The following is a 19,444-nucleotide window of genomic DNA, read 5'->3' as shown; positions in this document are numbered from 1 at the left end:
TTGCTTCATCAGATACTCATATTTAGTAAAATTCACAGTTAATGCAGAATTTCATTTTCTTAATTTGCATCTTTATTACACATTTTTTCTAAGATTTTAATTATTTTAAAAAAACCACTCATTCATTCAAAATTGTACTTTGCAGGACAATAAACAATGGGCTCTAAATTTCTTAAAGGTGTCCATAGCAATTTAAAATACCAGGAGTCTTCTTTTCAATTTGTAGCACCTGACTTAAGACCTTTATAAAAACAAAGTTTAAATTCATTTAGTGCATTCATTAAAATTCATTGTCACTGTTTCTCTTGAGAAAGACTCATTTCAATTGTTATTTCCCAGACTACCTATATATAGAGAGAGAGCACGGGTGTATATTCTTTTTAATTGGGTAGAATTTTATTCTCAGAATTTATAGCGAGAACAAGAATTTGCAGCATCTCTGAATGGTCTTTCACTCCAAACAATGGTGATCATGTATAAAATGGATTTGGGATCTGACCCCCTACTTAACATCACCAAACATGTTTCCGAAGTATTCTTGGAAAATATTTAAAAATATATGAAAATTCTACCATATGGTGCACCTTCATTCTCTAACCATTTCCCAATTGTTCATTTATATCAGTTGCAATTTTTCTATGAGTAACATTGTGATGAACACCCTCACCCACAGTTCTAAGCAAGAATGATTCTATCTTTAGGATAATGTCAATAAGTGGCTTACTGGGTCTGACTGCAGATGGTTTTAAGGCTTTAGTATACTTTACCAAATAATCTCCAGAACTGAACAACTCCTACCAACATTAAGTTAATGTGACCACAGAGTGGACTTGGTTGGTAACAATGAAGCAAATTCAACCACAAATCTATTAGATGCCCAAGCATCTCAAAATTATCACACCAAAGAAGCAAGGAGACAATCGTTAATGGTGATGAAGCCAAAATTCAAATTCTTTAAAACATTACGCAGCTTTAAATCATGATTTAATTAAATCACGACTATTTTTAAGAAAATTAACTCATTAAATCATGATTATTTTAAGAAACAGAAAAGCTTTGCACAAAAAATCTAGTGTTTTTCCAAAAATAAAAAGTTAAAAAGAGAAAGAGAAAAGTCAGTACCAAATGACCAAAAATTTTTATTTGACTAAATTCTATTTCATGCATAAGCATGACAGTCTCCCCTGTTTATTAGACTTTGGCAATAAAAAAAACAAGCAGCCTTATACAGAACAGTGAAAATGCCAAGGGTGAGGGTAGTCTACAGTTTTACTGTAGGATAAATATATATATTTTTAAAAGGCCTCTCTCCCTTTGGCCATATCAACTCTCAGTTCAAATCATTAAATAGAGACAAATTTTCAAAATCACTTCTTTACTTCTCCAAGATCTTCGATGCTATCATCATCCACCTATAAAACACAAATAATTACATCTCGTGAATTGTGGTATCAAATAACACGGAAGAATCTTGCTTTAAAAACTTATTTCCACAGATGCACACATTCTACCTACTCACCTCTGGCCATTTTTCCTGAATGACATCAACTATGTCATCTGTAAAGTCTCCCTGAATGATGATTTCATCCTCTCCTGTCACTGAGGCACCACAGGAGAATTTTTGAGCAAAAAATCTTTGTGCTTCTTTTAGATCAATTTCTGTTATTTATAAAAAAAGAAATAGCAAGACTATAATTGGAATCGTATCAAAGATATTTTTCCATTTTTAAATTTAATCTTCATCTTAAATTCATAAAACAGATCACCTTAATGGGTTTTGTATTCCTTTCAGAATAATTACAAACTACCATAGGCAGTGGTCCTAACAACTCAACTCATTTTCAAGGTCAAATAAAGCTTCAGTACATAAAAACAGCATTGTTCATAACTCATATAGTAAGACCCAAATAAATCCAGGAACACATTGATTCCAAGCATTATATGTACATTTCCAAGTCCAACAAAGTTCCTTTGTTTATCCCTTTTTACAAGACAAAAATTTGCAGCAGGGAAACAAACCTACTACCTCATGATTGTTTTTTAACCTGCGCTGTCACAAGAAGGGACTCTGGTTTACAATTTTGCTGTTCATTCAAGGCCTCCACAAGAAGCTCTGAAGCAGGACACTGGGCCAATATCCACCTTCCCTCACCCTCTACTGTCATTCCCAGAGGGCACGAGCCATTTTGCTACTCTTTGCCATCCAAGCCTGCAGGGACAGAGGCGCAATACTGATAGGCTTCAAAAGATATCCTACCTAGCCCTTCTCATTCCACATAAAATGTGCCCAAGCAGGAATTCTGGGAAGGAAAAAGTTAAACTAGTCCCCTCTGCAAAAGATTTTTAAATTTCTTCAAAATTTGATTTTGGAGCTATAGTTAGAAATGCAAAATCTCATTTTGTATCTTCTTAGCAAAAAATAGATCTGTGAAATTTTCATGATGTCGGATGGTAACAGAGAAAGAGACGGAAAGAGCAAGATAAAGACAGGGAGAGGGAGGGAAGGAGGCAGAGAGCAAGAGAGAAGATAGTTCACACATCTTAAACATACTTAACTCACCAAAAGTTGCAAGGCCACATACTCTTGTTACATATTTCTTCTTTGCTCTGGGAATTTTGGCTATCGTAACCTTTTGTGGTACAGTCTTCTTTTTTTGCTTTATTTGACCCCTTCCACCTTTATTTATTAAAAAAGAGCTCAGCATTAATTGTTTCGTGTTTAACATACAGAATACTGTCTCTAAGTTTGTTAATTTTCAAAAGATACCAAATATTAATTTCTAAAGTTTCTTCTTCTAATACAAAACTAATAAATACATGCATGAGTATTCATCCAATAAATACTAACTAATTAATATGTGCCAGCCAAGCACTGTATTAAGGGCTGAAAACACAAAGATGAACAGAAGAAAACACAGTCCCTGCCCTCCAGGGACTCTCAGTCTAGTGAAGGGAGACAAAAAAAGTTTAATAAGTACTGCAACCTGATATATACTATATAGGATCCATGAATACTGCACTACCATAGCTTTGCAGAGGAATGGCTTACTATGCTTCCAGAGGACAGAAATGGTTTCTGAGAAGAAATGGCATTTAAGTTCTTATAGAATAAGAACTGTCCAGATGAAAGCAGAAGGGCTGGAGAGACACAGTAAAAAAGGAACCCCAGAAGAAAGGAGCAAGTACAAAGATAAGAGAAGGCATTATGTTTGAGAACTACAATTGTCCTGATGAAGGATGCTTGCGAACGTGTTGCAGATAAAGCCAGAAAAGCAAAAGATAACCTACCGGTCATAAAAGGACTAGTGCAAGAAGCTGTTACTAGACTTTATATCGAAGCAGAAGAAAAGCCACTGAATAACTATACAGGAGTCAAATTACCAGATTTAGGTTTTATGAGATAACTCTACAGTGTGGAGCGTGAGCGTTTGAAGAGTAAGGCTGACAGGGAGGCCACTAGAGGCTCCTACATTAGTTCAGATGAAAATTAATCAAAATCTAACAAAGTAGTGATAACAGCAATGGTGACTAGGCACAGGATAAAGAGAGTAAGGAGAAGAAACACAACAGAATTTAGAACTAAAAGGAGTAAAGAAAGAGGACCCAAGAGGAGTCTCAGGTTTCTGGCTCGGATGACTGGATAAAGTATGCTGTCATTAACCAAAACACATAGATTTGGGACTTAGTAAGGTTTTTGTGGAATACTGCTTTTGAGATGCCTGTGGGACCATGCACATTGCCAGTCTAGAGACAGAGGCCAGGAATCTCAAGCGTACTAGAGGTACAGGAATTTCAAGTGTGGAGTGGTGTCAGCAGTGAGGGATGTGAAAGAATCAGTCAGGGAGAAAGCTGCAGAATGAGAAGGTATGAGGGCTGAGGACAGGATCCCGGGAAATACAGCTCTTTAGGGACAGGTAAGAAGAGAAGTCTGTACAGAAGACCAAAGAGGAGTGACAGGGAGAATGAAGAAAGAAGTCTATCACAAAAACCAAGGCAGTACATACAGCATTTCAAGAAGTGTGTGCCCGAACACTCTTTTTGGTTAGCAATTACTGAGCCACTGATGACCCCTATTAAAGGAATTTCAGCGGCGTGACAGTCAGCTTAGGATGGAATGAGGCATGAACAATGAGGGACAGAAGAGCAAGGATGTGAGTCTAGTCTTACTAAAGAAGTCTGGCTAAGAAGGGCAGGGCAAGGAATAAGGTAAAGACATGGACTTTTGAGGGAATTTTTCTTGAAAGATGCAAAGTCCTTATTACTAAGCTAATTTTAGTCACAGGGGAGAATAATTAAGGAAGAAGAAACAGGCAGGGACAAGATCCAGAGTACAGGAATTCATTTTACAAGGAGGAGAAATAAGTATATGCAACAGTTGTTTTAAAAACAATTCAGGGGCGCCTAGGTGGTTCAGTCAGTTAAGCGTCAGACTTCGGGTCAGGTCATGATCTCACAGTTTGTGAGTTCAAGCCCCGTGTAGGGCTCTGTGCTGACAGCTAGGAGCCTGGACCCTGCTTCAGATTCTGTGTCTCCCTCTCTGCCCCTCCCCCACTCACACACTGTCTTTCTCAAGATAAATAAACATTAAAAAAAATTTTTTTTAATTCAACTGAGCTGACAACATGAGAGAATAAAATCTTTTATAAACATCCTCACTCCAACTAAATAGAATACACAGGTAACAAAGTTTTCAAGTCATAAACAAAGTGGTTGGTTGCTTTTTACATATGTATGCAGCAAATAAAGCATGTTTTCGTAGGTCCAATTTACTGATAAAGCCCAAATCATATGACATCCAGTCATCTTGAGAATATGATTCTGTCTCATTCTGTAGGGTATACATATGGAACTAAAATAGCAGGTAGGTATTGCTGCCTTTGGGACTGTCTTCATTTCGTACTTCCTCTGGTAGAGGGAAGGTGTGTTTATATAAATCACGCCACAGATTTAGGCCTTACCTCTCTTCTGCTTTTTCTTCTCTTCTTCTTCCCCTGCTGTGCCTTGACCCTCACTAATTCCAGATTCTTGTTTGGGCGAATTTTCTAGATTTAACAATTAAATCCAAAAGCATGAACAATCACTTCAAAATAACCTTAAAAAATCAACTCTGAGCAACTTCTTATACAATTAAGGCATCTTGCCAACAACAGAGCATGTCATTTATAAACCAAATGATTATACTGCTAACTTCTTATCGAGTCTAATTCTGGTCATTACGGTAAAGTGTATGGTGATAGAAGACAAAATAAAGTCTTGGATATGAGAGGATTAGGATCCTTTTAGCCACATGAAAGCAGCATAAAACACTCAGACCCTGCAGGAGTGTTTAGCATCTGAACATACTATCTAGGTAACAGGAAGTCTGGTCCTGAGTAAAACGACTCCCTCCTCAAATCATATCATGACTTACACAGCTCATGTCCAGGGCTGACCATGACCATGCAGACTGACTGTAACAACCAACTTTAGGGTTCTTCTCCAACCACGGACAATGACTATGTAGCTACTATCCAAAAGGGCCTTAGGGATTGTGCGTCTTGGAAACAATCGGAAAATCAAAACAGCAAACAATGGAATAACGTCAGTATATCTGATAGGCCTGTTCCCAGCCCAGGCTTTCCCTTCTTCCTGCTACTGCCTTCATCTCCAGCAATCTTGTAACAGAAGCCAACATTTGAACAAAATGAAGAAATCTGTTCCTCTGCAGGCTTCCTTTCCTCTGGCAACAGCAACTCCATTTTTCTAGTTGCCAAAACCCCGGATGCCTCCTTTTCTCACATCCCACATGTAACATATCAAAAAACCCTGTCAGCTCTACCTCCAAAACATATCGAGTATCTGACCACTTTTCACCACCTCCACCACTACCATTCTGGTCAGGTCGTCATGGTCTCCCGACCTGATCACTGCCGCGGCCTCTTACCTGCCTGTGCCCCTCTTCAGTCTGTTCTTTAGCACAGCAGCCTAAGAGATGACACTGAACGAAAGTTAGACCTTACTGCTCTTCCGTTCAGATCTCTCCAATAGCTCATCTGATTCTGAATTAAAGCCAAGACTTGGCGTTGAAGGTGTGGTCCTCCATTACCTCTCTGACTTCATCTCTGACCCTCCTTCCCCTCCTTCCATAAGCTCCAGACAAGACCTAAGCTCCTTGATGTTTCCTGAATGACAGGTAAGCTCTTGCCTTAGGGCCTTTGCACTTGCACTGCACCTGGAATGTTCTCCCGGATATCCAAATGACTCACTCCCTCCCTTCCTTGAGGTCTTTGTTCAAATGCCATCTTTTCAGCAAAATCTTCCCTGCCCCCACCTAAAATTTCAGATTCCCTTCCCAACAATTCTTATCTCCCCATTCCCTACTTATCACTATTTAACACTTATTTTGTCGTGTTTTACCCTTCTAGAATATCATTTCCAAAGAGTAAATCTTTTGTTTACTGCTTTATCCTCAGCATCTAGACAATGTGTAGTATACAGTATGCTCACAAGAAATAATTTGTTAAATGAAGGAGTGAAAATACAAATGCCCCTAAACTATTACTCTTGTTATAAGTTGTTCTAAGCTATCTGTGAGAGATAAGACACATGAAGCAGTGTGTGATTCTATATAAGAAATTTTAACCCAAGAATGTAAAGTGGTTTTAAAGTCAATAGCTATAAATACAATTTTGTAATATCCTACTAAAGGAGTTCGTTCGTATCTTTATAATGCCTTATGTGCATTTGTTTCGCGTATACAAGTTTTGATGAAAGAAAAAAATGTTCATACCTACAGTAAGTTTTGCAAACTCATTTGGAAAATTCTTCTCTAACCACTGTCGACATTTAGCGACATCAGGCATATATTCACAGTACTGAGGGAGGCAGGGAGGAGAGGAGAACAAACTGAGTCACAACAGAACATTTTCAGTCAACCAGTACATTTTAATTAAAAGTCATTTCCTAAAGTTGCTATATTAGGAAGGATGAAACTAACTACTCCCACCTGACATCTTATCCACAGGAATTCGGTGTTCCACCAGGAAATGCCCCGTAAGAAATTAGAATTTAAAAAGGATTAGGCACCTCCTCACTGCGGTACTTTATTTTCTCTCCATCAAACAGAAGGGCCATTAGAAAAAGGAGCAAACAGACAAAAACAAGCATGCTTATTTTTGCTTTGGGCACACAGGTGTCTCACTATTTCTGTGACTTGCCCACAGAGCCTGACTCAGAAACTTACTAACAGAAAATCTTATACATAATTTAATTTATGCTCTCCTCCGCTTAGACATTAGATTCTGGCTTTAAGGCTACTCTTGCTTTATTAGCTAACGATTCATGAGTTCCATGCAAAAGTCCAAACTGTCTAGTCAAGTGCAAGTGATATACACATATGATTCAAACTCTAAAGAAAACAATTTGTAAGACCATAAAATCATTCAGTTCTCTACAAAAAGCTGAAACTCTACAATTAAATGATAGAAAATGAAAAATTAAAAAAAGCTCTCAGGCTAGCTCTAAAGTCAATAACCTCAAATGCAGAAGTTAAAGAAAGAAAAGAATTTTAAAAGAACTTACCTCTGTTGGTAATGAGCAGACTGGGGAAATGCAGAGAAAAGAAAGATTAGAAAATTTAAATATATATAAGCACACGGGGCTCATGCAACTTTTATTTTAAATTTGACAAAATGCTTCATTTCTACTTTTTCCTGTAATTCTGAACCACTTTTTGAATACTACCCATGGTTTTTTGGTTTTTTTTTTTTTTTTTTTTGTTAAAAGGCAAATATTTAATAAAAGTATTATCTTGATGGTTTTTTTTTTTTTTTTTAATTTGAAAGAAAGAGGGCACTCCCGCAGGCACGAGCAGGGGAGGGGCAGAGAGAGGGAGACAGAATTCCAAGCAGGCTCAGCACTGTCAGCACAGAGCCCAAGGCGGGGCTCAAAGTCACTAACTGTGAGATCATGACCTGAGCTGAAATCAAGAGTTGAACGCTTAACCAACTGAGCTACCCAGGTGCACCAAATTTTATTTTTTATCTAAACAAGACTCTATCCCTCGGCTGATGGAGCATCAAACCATACTATCCTGTATATCTTAAGGTTTTCCAGAAACACTTCAATGGGTCTGAAGCTAAGCTGAGAACAAGTAAAGCTTGAATGAAACTGGTTATTTCTTTTTTTTTTTTTTAAATCTTTTGACAGAGAATCTTAAACAGGCTTTACTCGCAGCACAAAGCCACATTGGGCTTGATCCCATGATCCTGGGATCACAACCTGAGCCAAAATCAAGAGTCAACCAACGGAACCACCGAGGCACCCCAGACAATTGTTATTTCTTTTGATAGCTTTACCACAATAGCCACTAGTTTTCATTCATACTAACACATTTATAGACTTCAATAGCACTTTTGCCACCACCTCTGTGCAGTTAGTATTTCTTTTTCTTTTTCATATTATGCTACACAGGATTATGCAACTGTAAAGCTACAGGGAATGCCGGTTCAAGCTCATCATTGTTGTACAGGCTAACGCACTAGAAGAACTCAAAAGGTTTCCCAATTTTAAATGTAATTCTGTTACTGGGTCAATTGCTTATTTTGTTTTTATTTTTAAGGTGACAAATGGAGTAGTTCAGTGTGTCCAAGATCTTGAGATTGGTGAGGGAGAAGAGGGGTGGTGCGCCATTACTCACAACAGCAATTATCTTTATGTCCATTATTATGTGTCATCATCACAACCCTGGAAGAATCACACCTGTATTACCGAAGAGAAAGAGGAGACTTCGAGTAAGTAACCCACTGCATCTGGTTAGTAAAACAGGATTTGAACCCTGGTCTGTTTCTGAAGCTCACGCTCTTAAGCACTGAATCGGATTACATGACACACACAGGTGGTGCAGCTGTGTGCCAGACTCGTGACACAGGTATGCCTTCTCACCTCACCATCACTATTTTATAGGTGAAGCTCTAAAAACAGGTTAAATAGCTCAGCCAATGACAAAGGTGGTACGTGGCAGAAGAAAACTAGCAATCTAGCACCTCTTTATTTCAAGTGTAGAGTTCCTTCCACCAAAGCACTCCCTGGTTAGCTAGAGATATGAAAGTTCAAATACCAGTAGGTACAGACATCCGGCCACAGTTCAGGATATAATTATAGGTTAAATGCCATTACAGCAAATATGAAAGCTATATAACTTTGTACGCCATTTCAAAGACTATTCAGTTCAACAAAATTCTAATACAATGTAAAAATTTGGACAATTCTTCCGGGTTCACTGTTACTTGCTTTCAAAGTCAATTTTGGGGCGCCTGGGTGGCTCAGTCGGTTAAACGTCTGACTTCGGCTCAGGTCACGATCTTACAGCTTGTGGGTTCAAGCCCCATGTCGGGCTCTGTGCTGATAGCTCAGAGCCTAGAGCCTGTTTTGGATTCTGTGTCTCCATCTCCCTCTCAGCCGCTCCCTGACTCATGCTCTGGCTCTCTCTCAAAAATAAGTAAACATCAAAAAAATAGTAATAAAGTCAATATCTCTTTTTGCAAACTGTAGCTTTTCAACACAAAGCGCTAGCAGTTACCATCAAACTTCACATCACTAATACTGGAAAAACATGAAAAACAAAGCATCATCATCCATGAGACTTTCTGTATGGTCTGAATGTTTGTGTCCCCTCGAAATCAGTATGTTGAAATCCAACGTGATGGTATTAGGAAGTGGAGCCTTGTGGAGTATTATTCATTCTTCTCAACAGCCCTCTGAAGTAGGCTTTTTAATGGATAAGGGAACTGACCAAGTGAGTAAATGGCTGAGCTGGGATTCAAACTCTGATGGACTTCAGATACTGAAGTCACAATCCTGAAGACACAATGTCTCCCGAGAAATGACCTCATCCTACCTAGCCTCGTTCCTCACTCTACACCAACCAGCACTCTACTCCAATCAGCCCTTTCTTTTCTTTCTTTTTTTTTTTTAAACTTTTTATCATGTTTATTTATTTTGAGAGAGAGAGAGAGAACATGCCTGCATGCATGGGGGAGAGGCACAGAGAGAGAGGGAGAAAAAGAATCCCAAGCAGGCTCTGCATGGTCATCACAGAGCCCAACACAGGGCTTGATCTCAAGAACAATCCCACAGAACCATGAGGTCAAGACCTGAGCTGAAATCAAGAGTCAGGCGCTTAACAGACAAAGCCACCCAAGCACCTCTCCAATCAGCCCTCTTTTCCTCTCTCCTGAGGAAATCATATTAAATCTTACCACCATATTGTTCTTATGAATTCCTTCGCTTTTCCTTAGAATTCTACCCATTCTCTAAGGCCTCCCATTTCCTTGGAAATTTCCCTATTTCCCTCTGAACAAAGATCCCACCTTTTCCTGAACTCTTAACTCACAGTTATTATCAGTATCCTCTAATTTAGAATTTAGTATTTCTTAAGTGCTTCTCCTACAAGCGGACCATAAACTCCTTGAAGAAGTAACCCTGTCCCCAGCCTAGTGCCAGGAATATCAATACAAACTAAGGAGGAAAATGAAAATAAACCTCTCTTAAAAACATTAGGAACTTCTGGTCAACACCAATTATTACTTGGGTGCTTGCATATTTAATGGAATTGTTCAAAAGTCACCTTAGCAGTGACATAAACAATTTAACAGGATGGTGTTCGTATACTGTATTTCATCAGTTCTAAATTTTTTTTCATTTTTATAGGGATGCAACTTATAATTATGACAGGTCAGTCTGACAGCTTTTTTTTCTTTCTGGTGGAACATAAAATAATGGTGAAGCTTATAAGATATGGAGCCTTAGATGAAATAGTACAAAGAACAACAGCTCTTAACTACATGTGACCAAGATAAATAAAGCATACTAAACTAGTATACTCCTCTAATAATAACATTTATTGTACTACATTCTCATGTTAGTTGCTATACCAGGACCTTTACAGAAATCACTTGACTTAGGATATAATCATCATTTTCATTGTACAGACCTTAAGAAACAGACCTCCAATCCTTTACCGAATTAGGTAACTTGCCCAAGGTCACATAGCTGGTAATGCTGGAGTCAGGATGCAAACTTTGGTCTGTGACTCCAAAGGCAAATAGTTATCACCAAATAGGATCAGTATCATAACAAAACTCAATCAACCCTACAAAGAGTTCAGGAGAACTTACACTTACTGAATTCCTATATTCTTACTAAGGTATTCTACAATAATTTTTACTATCAAAGTAATAATAATAATTCTATCAATTTATTGACACTAAATGTCATTGTCAAATGTCATTGACACTAAATGACAAATTGATGAAATTTTAACTCAGTGACATCACCTCTTTTAGAGTGACATCACTCTATTATACTCCAAAACCATGGACCTTTTCACTACTTATTCACTACTCAGTCCCCAGCACCTAAAACATTGCTAGGCACACAGTAAATGGCCAAAAACATTTCCTGGGGCGCCTGGGTGGCTCTGTAAGTGTCCGATTTCATCTCAGGTCATGATCTCACGGGTTCGTGAGTTCGAGCCCCACATCTGGCTCTGCACTGTCAGCACAGAGCCTGCTTGGGATCCTCTGTCTTGCGCTCTCTCTCTCTCTCTCTCTGTCCCTCCCCCGCTCATGCACACATACGCTCTCTCCCTCTCAAAAACAGACATTAAAAAAATATATTTCCTGAAAAAAATTAACATTTACCTGCCCTTTCGCTATCTTGTACCTTCAAATTTTTCTGAAACCTTCCAAAATGGTAATAAAATTAGGGCATTTCGAACTCATGGATGTTCTATATTGAAAATGAGGAAAAGCACTCGGAGAATCCTGGTTTGAGCTAATATGTAGATTATTAGTCAAACCAAGAACACTTTCCTTAGACTGTCCTACTACCCATCACCCCAACCTCATCATCTTCCATTCCCTACTGACACCCGCCCTATACTATACCCTGTGCTAATACAAAGCTGCTCATTTCTCCAGAGACATGCATCAAGCCTTTTCTTGCACAGCTGTTCACTTCATCTGGGACGCCCTTCCCCGAGTCCTCATCCAGTCCTTGTCATCTCTTAAGACTCCATGTCTTCCAAGACGTCCTCCTTTCACAGCCAGATGAGCAAGTAACATTAGGCTGAAATAATTTATTTGCACGTCTCTAGTCCTACTGGACCGTCAGCTTCTCCAGGCCAAGCAGCAAGACACAAGTCGCACAGGTTGGGAAAATCTATTAAACCATGCCCCCTCTTCACCACTACCCACCCTCCCCACCCCCAGGTAAGGATTTACCAAATAGCAAAGATGAGAAGAGGATTACTAGAATCCAATGAGAAACTACTATGACAATGCATAAAAATCAAGAGAGTAAAAGCCACTTTCTGCTTTGTAACACTTGCCTCCACAGTAGAGGACTCGAAGTGGGTAGTCTGCATCTAACTTGGTATTGCCCCTCGGCTCTCCTTTGCAATCATGCCCACCGGATTCAGAAATATCAGCAGCCATCTCACAAACCTGTAAGCAAGGAAAATAACACATTTTCACTCTTTTGGACCAAGACCCCAGAGAAGCAGTGTTCAAACGCAGTCTCACCTCCTCCTCCTCCCACGAGAAATACCTCAACCCTACATCTGGTTCAGTTCTGTTCCCAAATGAAGGATACAAGCTCCATTAGGATTCATAAAATAGGAGCAATTCTGGGCGCACCATTACCAGCTCCACAGGTCTACAGGGAAGCAAGTGACCGGAGCTAGAGGACTGTGAAGGATGGGGGAAAGGGACACGAGTGAAAGAGGAAGCAGTGGGATAACAGGATGGGGAGAAGGATCCGTAGTGACGGGGCAAAAGGTCTGGGGGTGCTCTGGAAGGGATGCAAACTGCAGCAACAAAGGCCACAAAGCAGCTGGACGAAAAGAGGCTGGAAGAGCCTACGAAGAAGGGGCGGGTGACTGGAGGTGCCCCCCATACAGGGTGTGGGGGCAGCGAAGCGCCAAGGGAGGGACACAGGAATCGGGAAAGGGGTTGGAAGTGGGAGGGGGCGGGGAGACCAGAATCTGAAGAGAGAAAATGGGGGCAGAAAAATCAGGAAGAGGCAGAATGTAAGAGCACTGAGGCGACAAGGACGGCCAGGTGTTAGGGGAAGACGTGAGGCGAAGGGGCAATCCCGGGGACACCAGAGGGGCCCATGTGGGCGGGGGTGTGGAGACGCTCGGCCCGGCCCCCTTCCGCCGGGCAGCACCTCGGCTTCCCCCACGCTCTCTACGAGCTTCTCGGAAGAGAGAGAGGCACGAGGGATCGTTACCCAGGCGGTCGCACAACCCCCGCCGCCTCCGCTCCCGCCACTACCGCCAGCTGAAGCGACACATGCAACTCCTCTTCCCCGGCCAGGGCCGCCTGAAAGCCCGTCTGCCAGCCGCGGTCCCGCGAGACAATAAGCCTTTATCGCGAGATTCAGGCCGCCGCTGGGCGGCTGTCGCGAGACGCCTGGAGGCGGAGGCGGAGAGGAATTGGAGAGCATGCGCGTTTTGCTCGGGGGGCGGGGCCAGGCCTCCAAGCGGCTGACAGCCAGTAGGCGGTGCTCGCTACCCGCGGGAGAGAACTGGAGGTGGGCGGTCCGCGAGCGGAAGCGAACGCTGATGGGAAAGCGGGGACGTGCGCCTAAGTCATCAGTGACTCCTTGTTAATGAGCTGGGGAATGTATCCCCCGTCTGGGGTGCATCCTGGAGTCCTGACTAACCCCCCCCCCCCCCCCACCCAGCCTGTTGGATAAGTCACTCCTCCGCGGGGAAATGGCAGCTGGAAAAGGCATTTCGTTTCAACACCTTTCCCTACATTGGCTGAATTATTCTTGAAAAGATAGTTATCAACATTATTTAGATCGTTCTCATCGCCCATAGTCTCACCATCCTAACAACGATTTTCATCACCTTCCTCGTGCTTACCTATCCTTATATGTGTTGCAAGTTGGAATTAATCTCTCCCCTCTCAGGCTCTCTCCCAAGCAGCCGGAAACCTGGTAGACATAACCAAACATGGGGCGTGTTTGCTTTACTTCCGTACAGTTGTCTCATTTGGGAAAATCCCTAACCGTACTCCACCTGAATCCCGTTTGTGAAATGGGAGTAATAATACTACGGTGCTTGTAGAGTCATGAGGGGTAGGAAAACGATGACCAAAAAGTGCTCTGTAGCTGGTGGAGGTTGCCCTTTTGTATTTTGTTCTGCCCTGTGCCTCATTCCCCTCCTTCCCGGCCAACTTCATTTGCCACCACCACCCTTAAATTTTCTGCTTACAATTTACTTTGTGCACAAAGCCATCTGGCATAATCTTTTCCACCAGGCTGTGGTCTCCACTCTGACATCATTTTCTAAATAAAAGAAGAGGCCCCCGGGCCCCTCCCACAGAAGAGTCGATTCTACATAACTAGTGAAAGAAGATCTTGTTCCCAAACACGGGTGATTCCAATAGTAATAGCATTCGATTCCAATAATAACTTCCATTTACTGACACCCACCTTCTACTATGTGCCAACAACCTGCTCATTTGGGGATACAGAGTCCGGGTGGATTCATTTCACAAAATTTTCTTGATGTGGAGAACAAATGCGAAAGGAAATATAGATAAAATTAAATTTCCTTATAACCTGCGGCCCATTGACAAATATAATATTTGACAAGAATAATTGTAGGGGTGCCTGGGTGGCGCAGTCGGTTAGGCGTCCGACTTCAGCCAGGTCACGATCTCGCGGTCCGTGAGTTCGAGCCCCGCGTCAGGCTCTGGGCTGATGGCTCGGAGCCTGGAGCCTGTTTCCGATTCTGTGTCTCCCTCTCTCTCTGCCCCTCCCCCATTCATGCTCTGTCTCTCTCTGTCCCAAAAATAAATAAAAAATGTTGAAAAAAAAATTAAAAAAAAATAAAAATAAAAATAAAAAAAAAGAATAATTGTATAAGTATCGACAAGAATAACAAGGACGAGCAATTGAACTCCCTACTGTATTAATGTTAATACTTTGCTAGAGGCTAAAACCACCTTAGCTTGACAATAGATGGCCTCCAGGATCCGTGAGTCTTCCTTAGCATATGAAAGTCCCTTTGGAAACTTCCCTTTGTCTTTATCCCACCCCCCACCCCTGAACTTCAAAGTATGTCATCAGTCACGCCTCACAGCCCCAGTGCAGCTCTTTCTGCCCACGGTGCTGTCCCTGTGCTTTAATAAAACCACTCTTTTGCACCAAAGATGTCACAAGACTTCTTAGCCGTGGGCTCTGAACCCCACCATTTCAAACCACCTCTCTGTTATGCACCAAGTACTGTGCTGGGAAATGGGGGTACAGTGAACAAGGGACAAAGTCCCTACTCTTGCTAAATTTAGCAGTCTTAACAGTGTTAGCTGACTTAATCCTTACAAAAACCCTGTGAGGTAGGTATTACCTTTAATGTCCAGATGGTAAAATCGAAGCTCAAACGTGGAAATAAATTCAGTTCACATGTGTTTAAGATCACACAGAATGCAATCTTTCATTGATCTTAAGATGCACATTTTTTCACATTTTAATATCTCGTATTGATGAGGGAGCCAAAGGCAAGCTGAGGACAAAGCACAAGCTAACACTACCCCCAACCCCAGGTGGGACATGTGCCACATTCCTCAGGCACTCCTGGCTGCCCAAGAACAAAGGAAAGGGAAAAACAAATAACTGATAGAGATCACAGTCATGCAGGACAGGAGTCGCCATCAGTTTACAAATGTCTTAGTAAATTACAGGAAAAGGCAATCTTTTTTAAAAATGTTTTACATTTATTTTTGAGAGAGAGAGAGAGAGATTGAGAGCCCGCACAAGTGGGGGAGGGGCAGAGAGAGAAAGAGACAATCCGAAGCAGGCTCCAGGCTCTGAGCGGTCAGCACAGAGCCCAACGCGGGGCTCGAACTCGCAAACTGTGAGTTCGCGACCTGAAGTGAACTTGGACGTTTAACCCACTGAGCCCCCCAGGGGCCCCAGCAATCTTTTTTTGTTAATGTTTGTTTGTTTGTTTGTTTATAGCAGGAGTAGGGGCAGAAAGAGAGAGAGAGAGAAATCCCAAGGAGACTCTGCACTGCCAGCACAGAGCCCAACACTGGGCTCGATCCCTCAAACCCTCATATCATGACCTCAGCCAAAACCAAGAGGCCATCTATCACTGACACAGCTCCGGTCAATGAGATACAGCAGCTGGTGGGGGGGGCATCCCTTCTGTCAGGAAACTCTGTGAAAGATTTCTAAATGGACCAAAATATCGCATTCTCTTTGGTGTCATCACCATCTTTCACAATCTTTGAGCTATTTTCCAATTTTGTAAGTTGTAGAAAACTGATAGAAATACAGTTGGCTCTTGTCCATAGAAATGCAAATGAGTCGTGTCTGGTGGAGCTGGAGTGGATTATTTCTCTGTTGGCTAGTTTTTCATCTATTTGTAAAGTCACTGCTTCATTCCTGATTGCCGACGTGTGAATATTTTCAAGAATTCTCCTTTGAATTGGTTTTAACCTCTTATACTGATTTCCTTATTAGTTAACAAGTGAAATAAAATATTTGGCACATGTTTATTTTATGATTAAATAAGAGTCATACTTTTATTCTTTTAGAAATTCATCATTTAATGCTTCTCAAGTAAAAAAGCAAGGCCTCATGTTTAAAAAAAGAAAACAAAGCCTTGACCTTTCTCTCTTCATTCAGACCATGAGAACATGAAACATGAGCCATCTTGCAACCATGAGGGTCTAGCTTGAGAACGAAGGTACTATATCAAGAATTTGGGACTGGAAATAGATAAAAAGCCTATGTTCCGGATAGCATTGTTGAGTCATGGTATCAGTCCTTGACTGCCTCCCTTCTGAGGCTTTCTGTTGTGAAAACTCCCTGCTCCCCACCCCCCCATCTGTTTAAACCAACGCAGTAGGGTTTTCTATTATATTGCAGAATGCATTCCTAAATTATACTATCAGAAACCCAGAAAATAAAGAAGGGAAAGAAGGGAAGGAATGAAGAAAGAAAGAAAGAAAGAAAGAAAGAAAGACAGACCAGATACTTCCTTTAGCACAAGAGGGAAACCTGTGGTCAAGCAAAGCATGACTGAAAAAAGAACAAAGCTGAGCCCTGACTGAAGGTCGATGGGGAAATAATATTGTTGCAAGACCAGTCATTCAGAGGAACCATGGACGGAGGGGTATTCTGACACTCAACTTTCTGAGAACTCCTCTAGCAAAGAAAAGGAAAGAGTTTGCCCTGGGCTTCTTGAAGTAGGAGGGATTTCTTACCACATGTGACACCTTTTTAGGAGATCACCAATTTTCTCAAGAAGTCATGGGTTTTATTTTCCCCTTCTTGGGGCTAGCTTGGCCCTTAGCCAGACATTTACTACCACCTGGTTCCTTCTGGGCATTTTTCTGCCTCGGGTGGAGTGGATATTTGTTGATTGTCTTTCTAGCATCCACTCTCTGTAATAGACCCACCTTAGTTTGGAAGGGTTTGTCTCTCCTGCATACTATACCCATGTGGTCCAATTAGACCTTCACAACCCCCCATCCAGAGATGGAGCATGTGACCCAGGTCTAAGGCAATCAGCACGTGGTATCCTGTTAGAAACGAGGATTAAATAATTCAAAGGTGGACTGATTGGAGTGAATTCCAGCACCTTTTTGAGGAAGCTTCTAGAAAAGAATCTCTCTCCTTCCCACTGGACCTGAGTCTCAGAAGATGCACAATAGAGTTACTGGCAGCCATCTTGCCACCCTGTGGCCTGAGAATTGAAGTCAATATGAAGGAGAGCAGAGCTGAGAGATGGAAAATGTTTGGCCCCTGATTCCGGTCACATTTGAGGTCAGCTCTAAACCTGGACCTGCCAGTTGTAAAAGCTAACAAATTCCCATTTCTGCTTGGGCCAGTTCGAATTGGAGTGTCACTTTCAAATTAGTTCTGATGAACACATAGGTTTGGGGCTAGGGCAGCCCTTACAGGGCTTATTAAGACTTGTTCTAGCCTAATGTTTCCCAACATTTTTTCCCGCTCTGACACACACAATAGATTTTATGCCCTTGCAGAGCATAATCTTGTTAAAAAAAAAAAAAAAAATCTACGTTTTGATGAAAGCCCTAAATAACTGCAAAGATGTAAAGCATTAAAATAATTTATAACTGGGTCGCCTGGGTGGCTCTGTTGGTTGAGTATCTGACTTTTTTTTTTTTTCTAAGTTTATTTATTTTTTAGAGAGAGAAAGAGAGAGATAGAGCTCATGCTTGGGGGAAGGTCAGAGAGAGAGGGAGACACAGAATCCGAAGCAGGCTCCAGGCTCTGAGCCGTCAGCACAGGGCCCAATGCAGGGCTCCAACCCACGAACCATGAGATCATGACCTGAGCTGAAGTTGGATGCTTCACCGACTGAGCCACCCAGGTGACCCTGAGTCTCTGACTCTTGATTTCTGTGCGCTGACAGCATGGAGCCTGCTGAAGATTCTCTCTCTCCCTCTCTCTCTGCCCTTCCCAGCTCCCGCTCACATGCATGTGCACTCTCTCTCTTTCTCTCAAAATAAATAAATAAACATTATAATAATAATAATAAAGAAAATAATTTATAACTTTCACAATTACTTACGATACATGCTATGAACTACGGCAGATTCAATGAGCTGTCACTTGATTTTTTTCTCTTCTACTCAAGAAGGTATTTTAGAGTTCTTAGAGCAAGGGCTGGCCCACAGAGAAACACTGTAGACTTAACCTTCAATCTGGCTCATTCACTTAGATAAATAAAGTTTCAAACTCTAATACTTTCACACCTGTTAGCAATAAATTAGCAGACACATGCCATACATACATCTGAATCCAACATCCCAGTAGATAGAGATGACCGTGGATGAGAGCTGCTTAGTGAATCGGGCTTAGTTTATTCTCAAGCCATATGAGCTACCTTCAAAACTAAAAAATTCTTCACCTGTTAGCCCCTATCTAAATTGAAAAAAATTCATTTTTTTCCTGAAAAGAGAGTTTTTGGGTTTTTTTGTTTGTTTTTGTTTGTTTTGTTTTTAATTTTAATTTAAAAAAATTTTTTTAATGTTTTTATTTATTTTTGAGACAGAGACAGAGCATGAGCAGGGGAGGGGCAGAGAGAGAGGGAGACACAGAATCCGAAGCAGGCTCCAGGCTCCGAGCTGTCAGCACAGAGCCCGACATGGGGCTTGAACTCATGAACCGTGAGATCATGACCTGAGCCAAAGTCGGACTCTCAACCGACTGAGCCACCCAGGTGCCCCTGTTTTTAATTTTAATTTTATTTTTTAAATTTACATCCAAATTAGTTAGCATGTAGTACAACAATGATTTCAGGAGTAGATTCCTTAGTGTCCCTTACCCATTTAGCCCGTCCCCCCTCCCACACCCCCTACAGTAACCCTCTGTTCTCCATATTTAAGAGTCTCTTCTGTTTTGTTCCCCTCCCTGT

At 41.3% G+C, this 19,444-nt stretch overlaps 1 protein-coding gene across 2 annotated transcripts; it reads right to left on the bottom strand.

Moving 5' to 3' along the window:
- Positions 1-1,119: 1,119 nt before the first annotated feature.
- DENR (density regulated re-initiation and release factor) lies at positions 1,120-13,407 on the bottom strand. 2 transcript variants are annotated; one of them, XM_049619439.1, is made up of 8 exons: positions 13,273-13,407; positions 12,371-12,485; positions 7,561-7,580; positions 6,770-6,854; positions 4,959-5,042; positions 2,561-2,677; positions 1,520-1,659; positions 1,120-1,412 (listed from the first exon to the last, which is right to left on the bottom strand). In XM_049619439.1, the coding sequence occupies exons 2-8, from the start codon at positions 12,474-12,476 to the stop codon at positions 1,368-1,370; spliced, it is 597 nt and encodes a 198-aa protein (XP_049475396.1). In that variant the 5' UTR covers positions 12,477-12,485; positions 13,273-13,407; the 3' UTR covers positions 1,120-1,367. The 2 variants fall into 2 exon arrangements, with proteins under 2 accessions (XP_049475396.1, XP_049475397.1); XM_049619440.1 differs by having other exon boundaries at positions 13,317-13,390.
- Between the last annotated feature and the right edge of the window lie 6,037 nt (positions 13,408-19,444).

This window comes from Panthera uncia (assembly GCF_023721935.1).
Source record: "Panthera uncia isolate 11264 chromosome D3 unlocalized genomic scaffold, Puncia_PCG_1.0 HiC_scaffold_8, whole genome shotgun sequence".
Lineage (NCBI taxonomy): Eukaryota > Metazoa > Chordata > Mammalia > Carnivora > Felidae > Panthera > Panthera uncia.
This window is presented reverse-complemented; position numbering and strand designations above follow the sequence as displayed.

What these genes read in the sequence shown, in the direction of transcription:
- DENR (XM_049619439.1), bottom strand. Translation starts at nt 12,476, where the DNA reads ATGGCTGCTGATATTTCTGAATCCGGTGGGCATGATTGCAAAGGAGAG. An exon ending in TCGAGTCCTCTACTGTGGAG is followed by an intron (nt 7,581 to 12,370) that starts GCAAGTGTTACA and finishes GCATTTCCCCAG; the next exon opens with TCTGCTCATTACCAACAGAG. An exon ending in ATGTGGCCTTGCAACTTTTG is followed by an intron (nt 1,660 to 2,560) that starts GTGAGTTAAGTA and finishes TATAAATAACAG; the next exon opens with AAATTGATCTAAAAGAAGCA.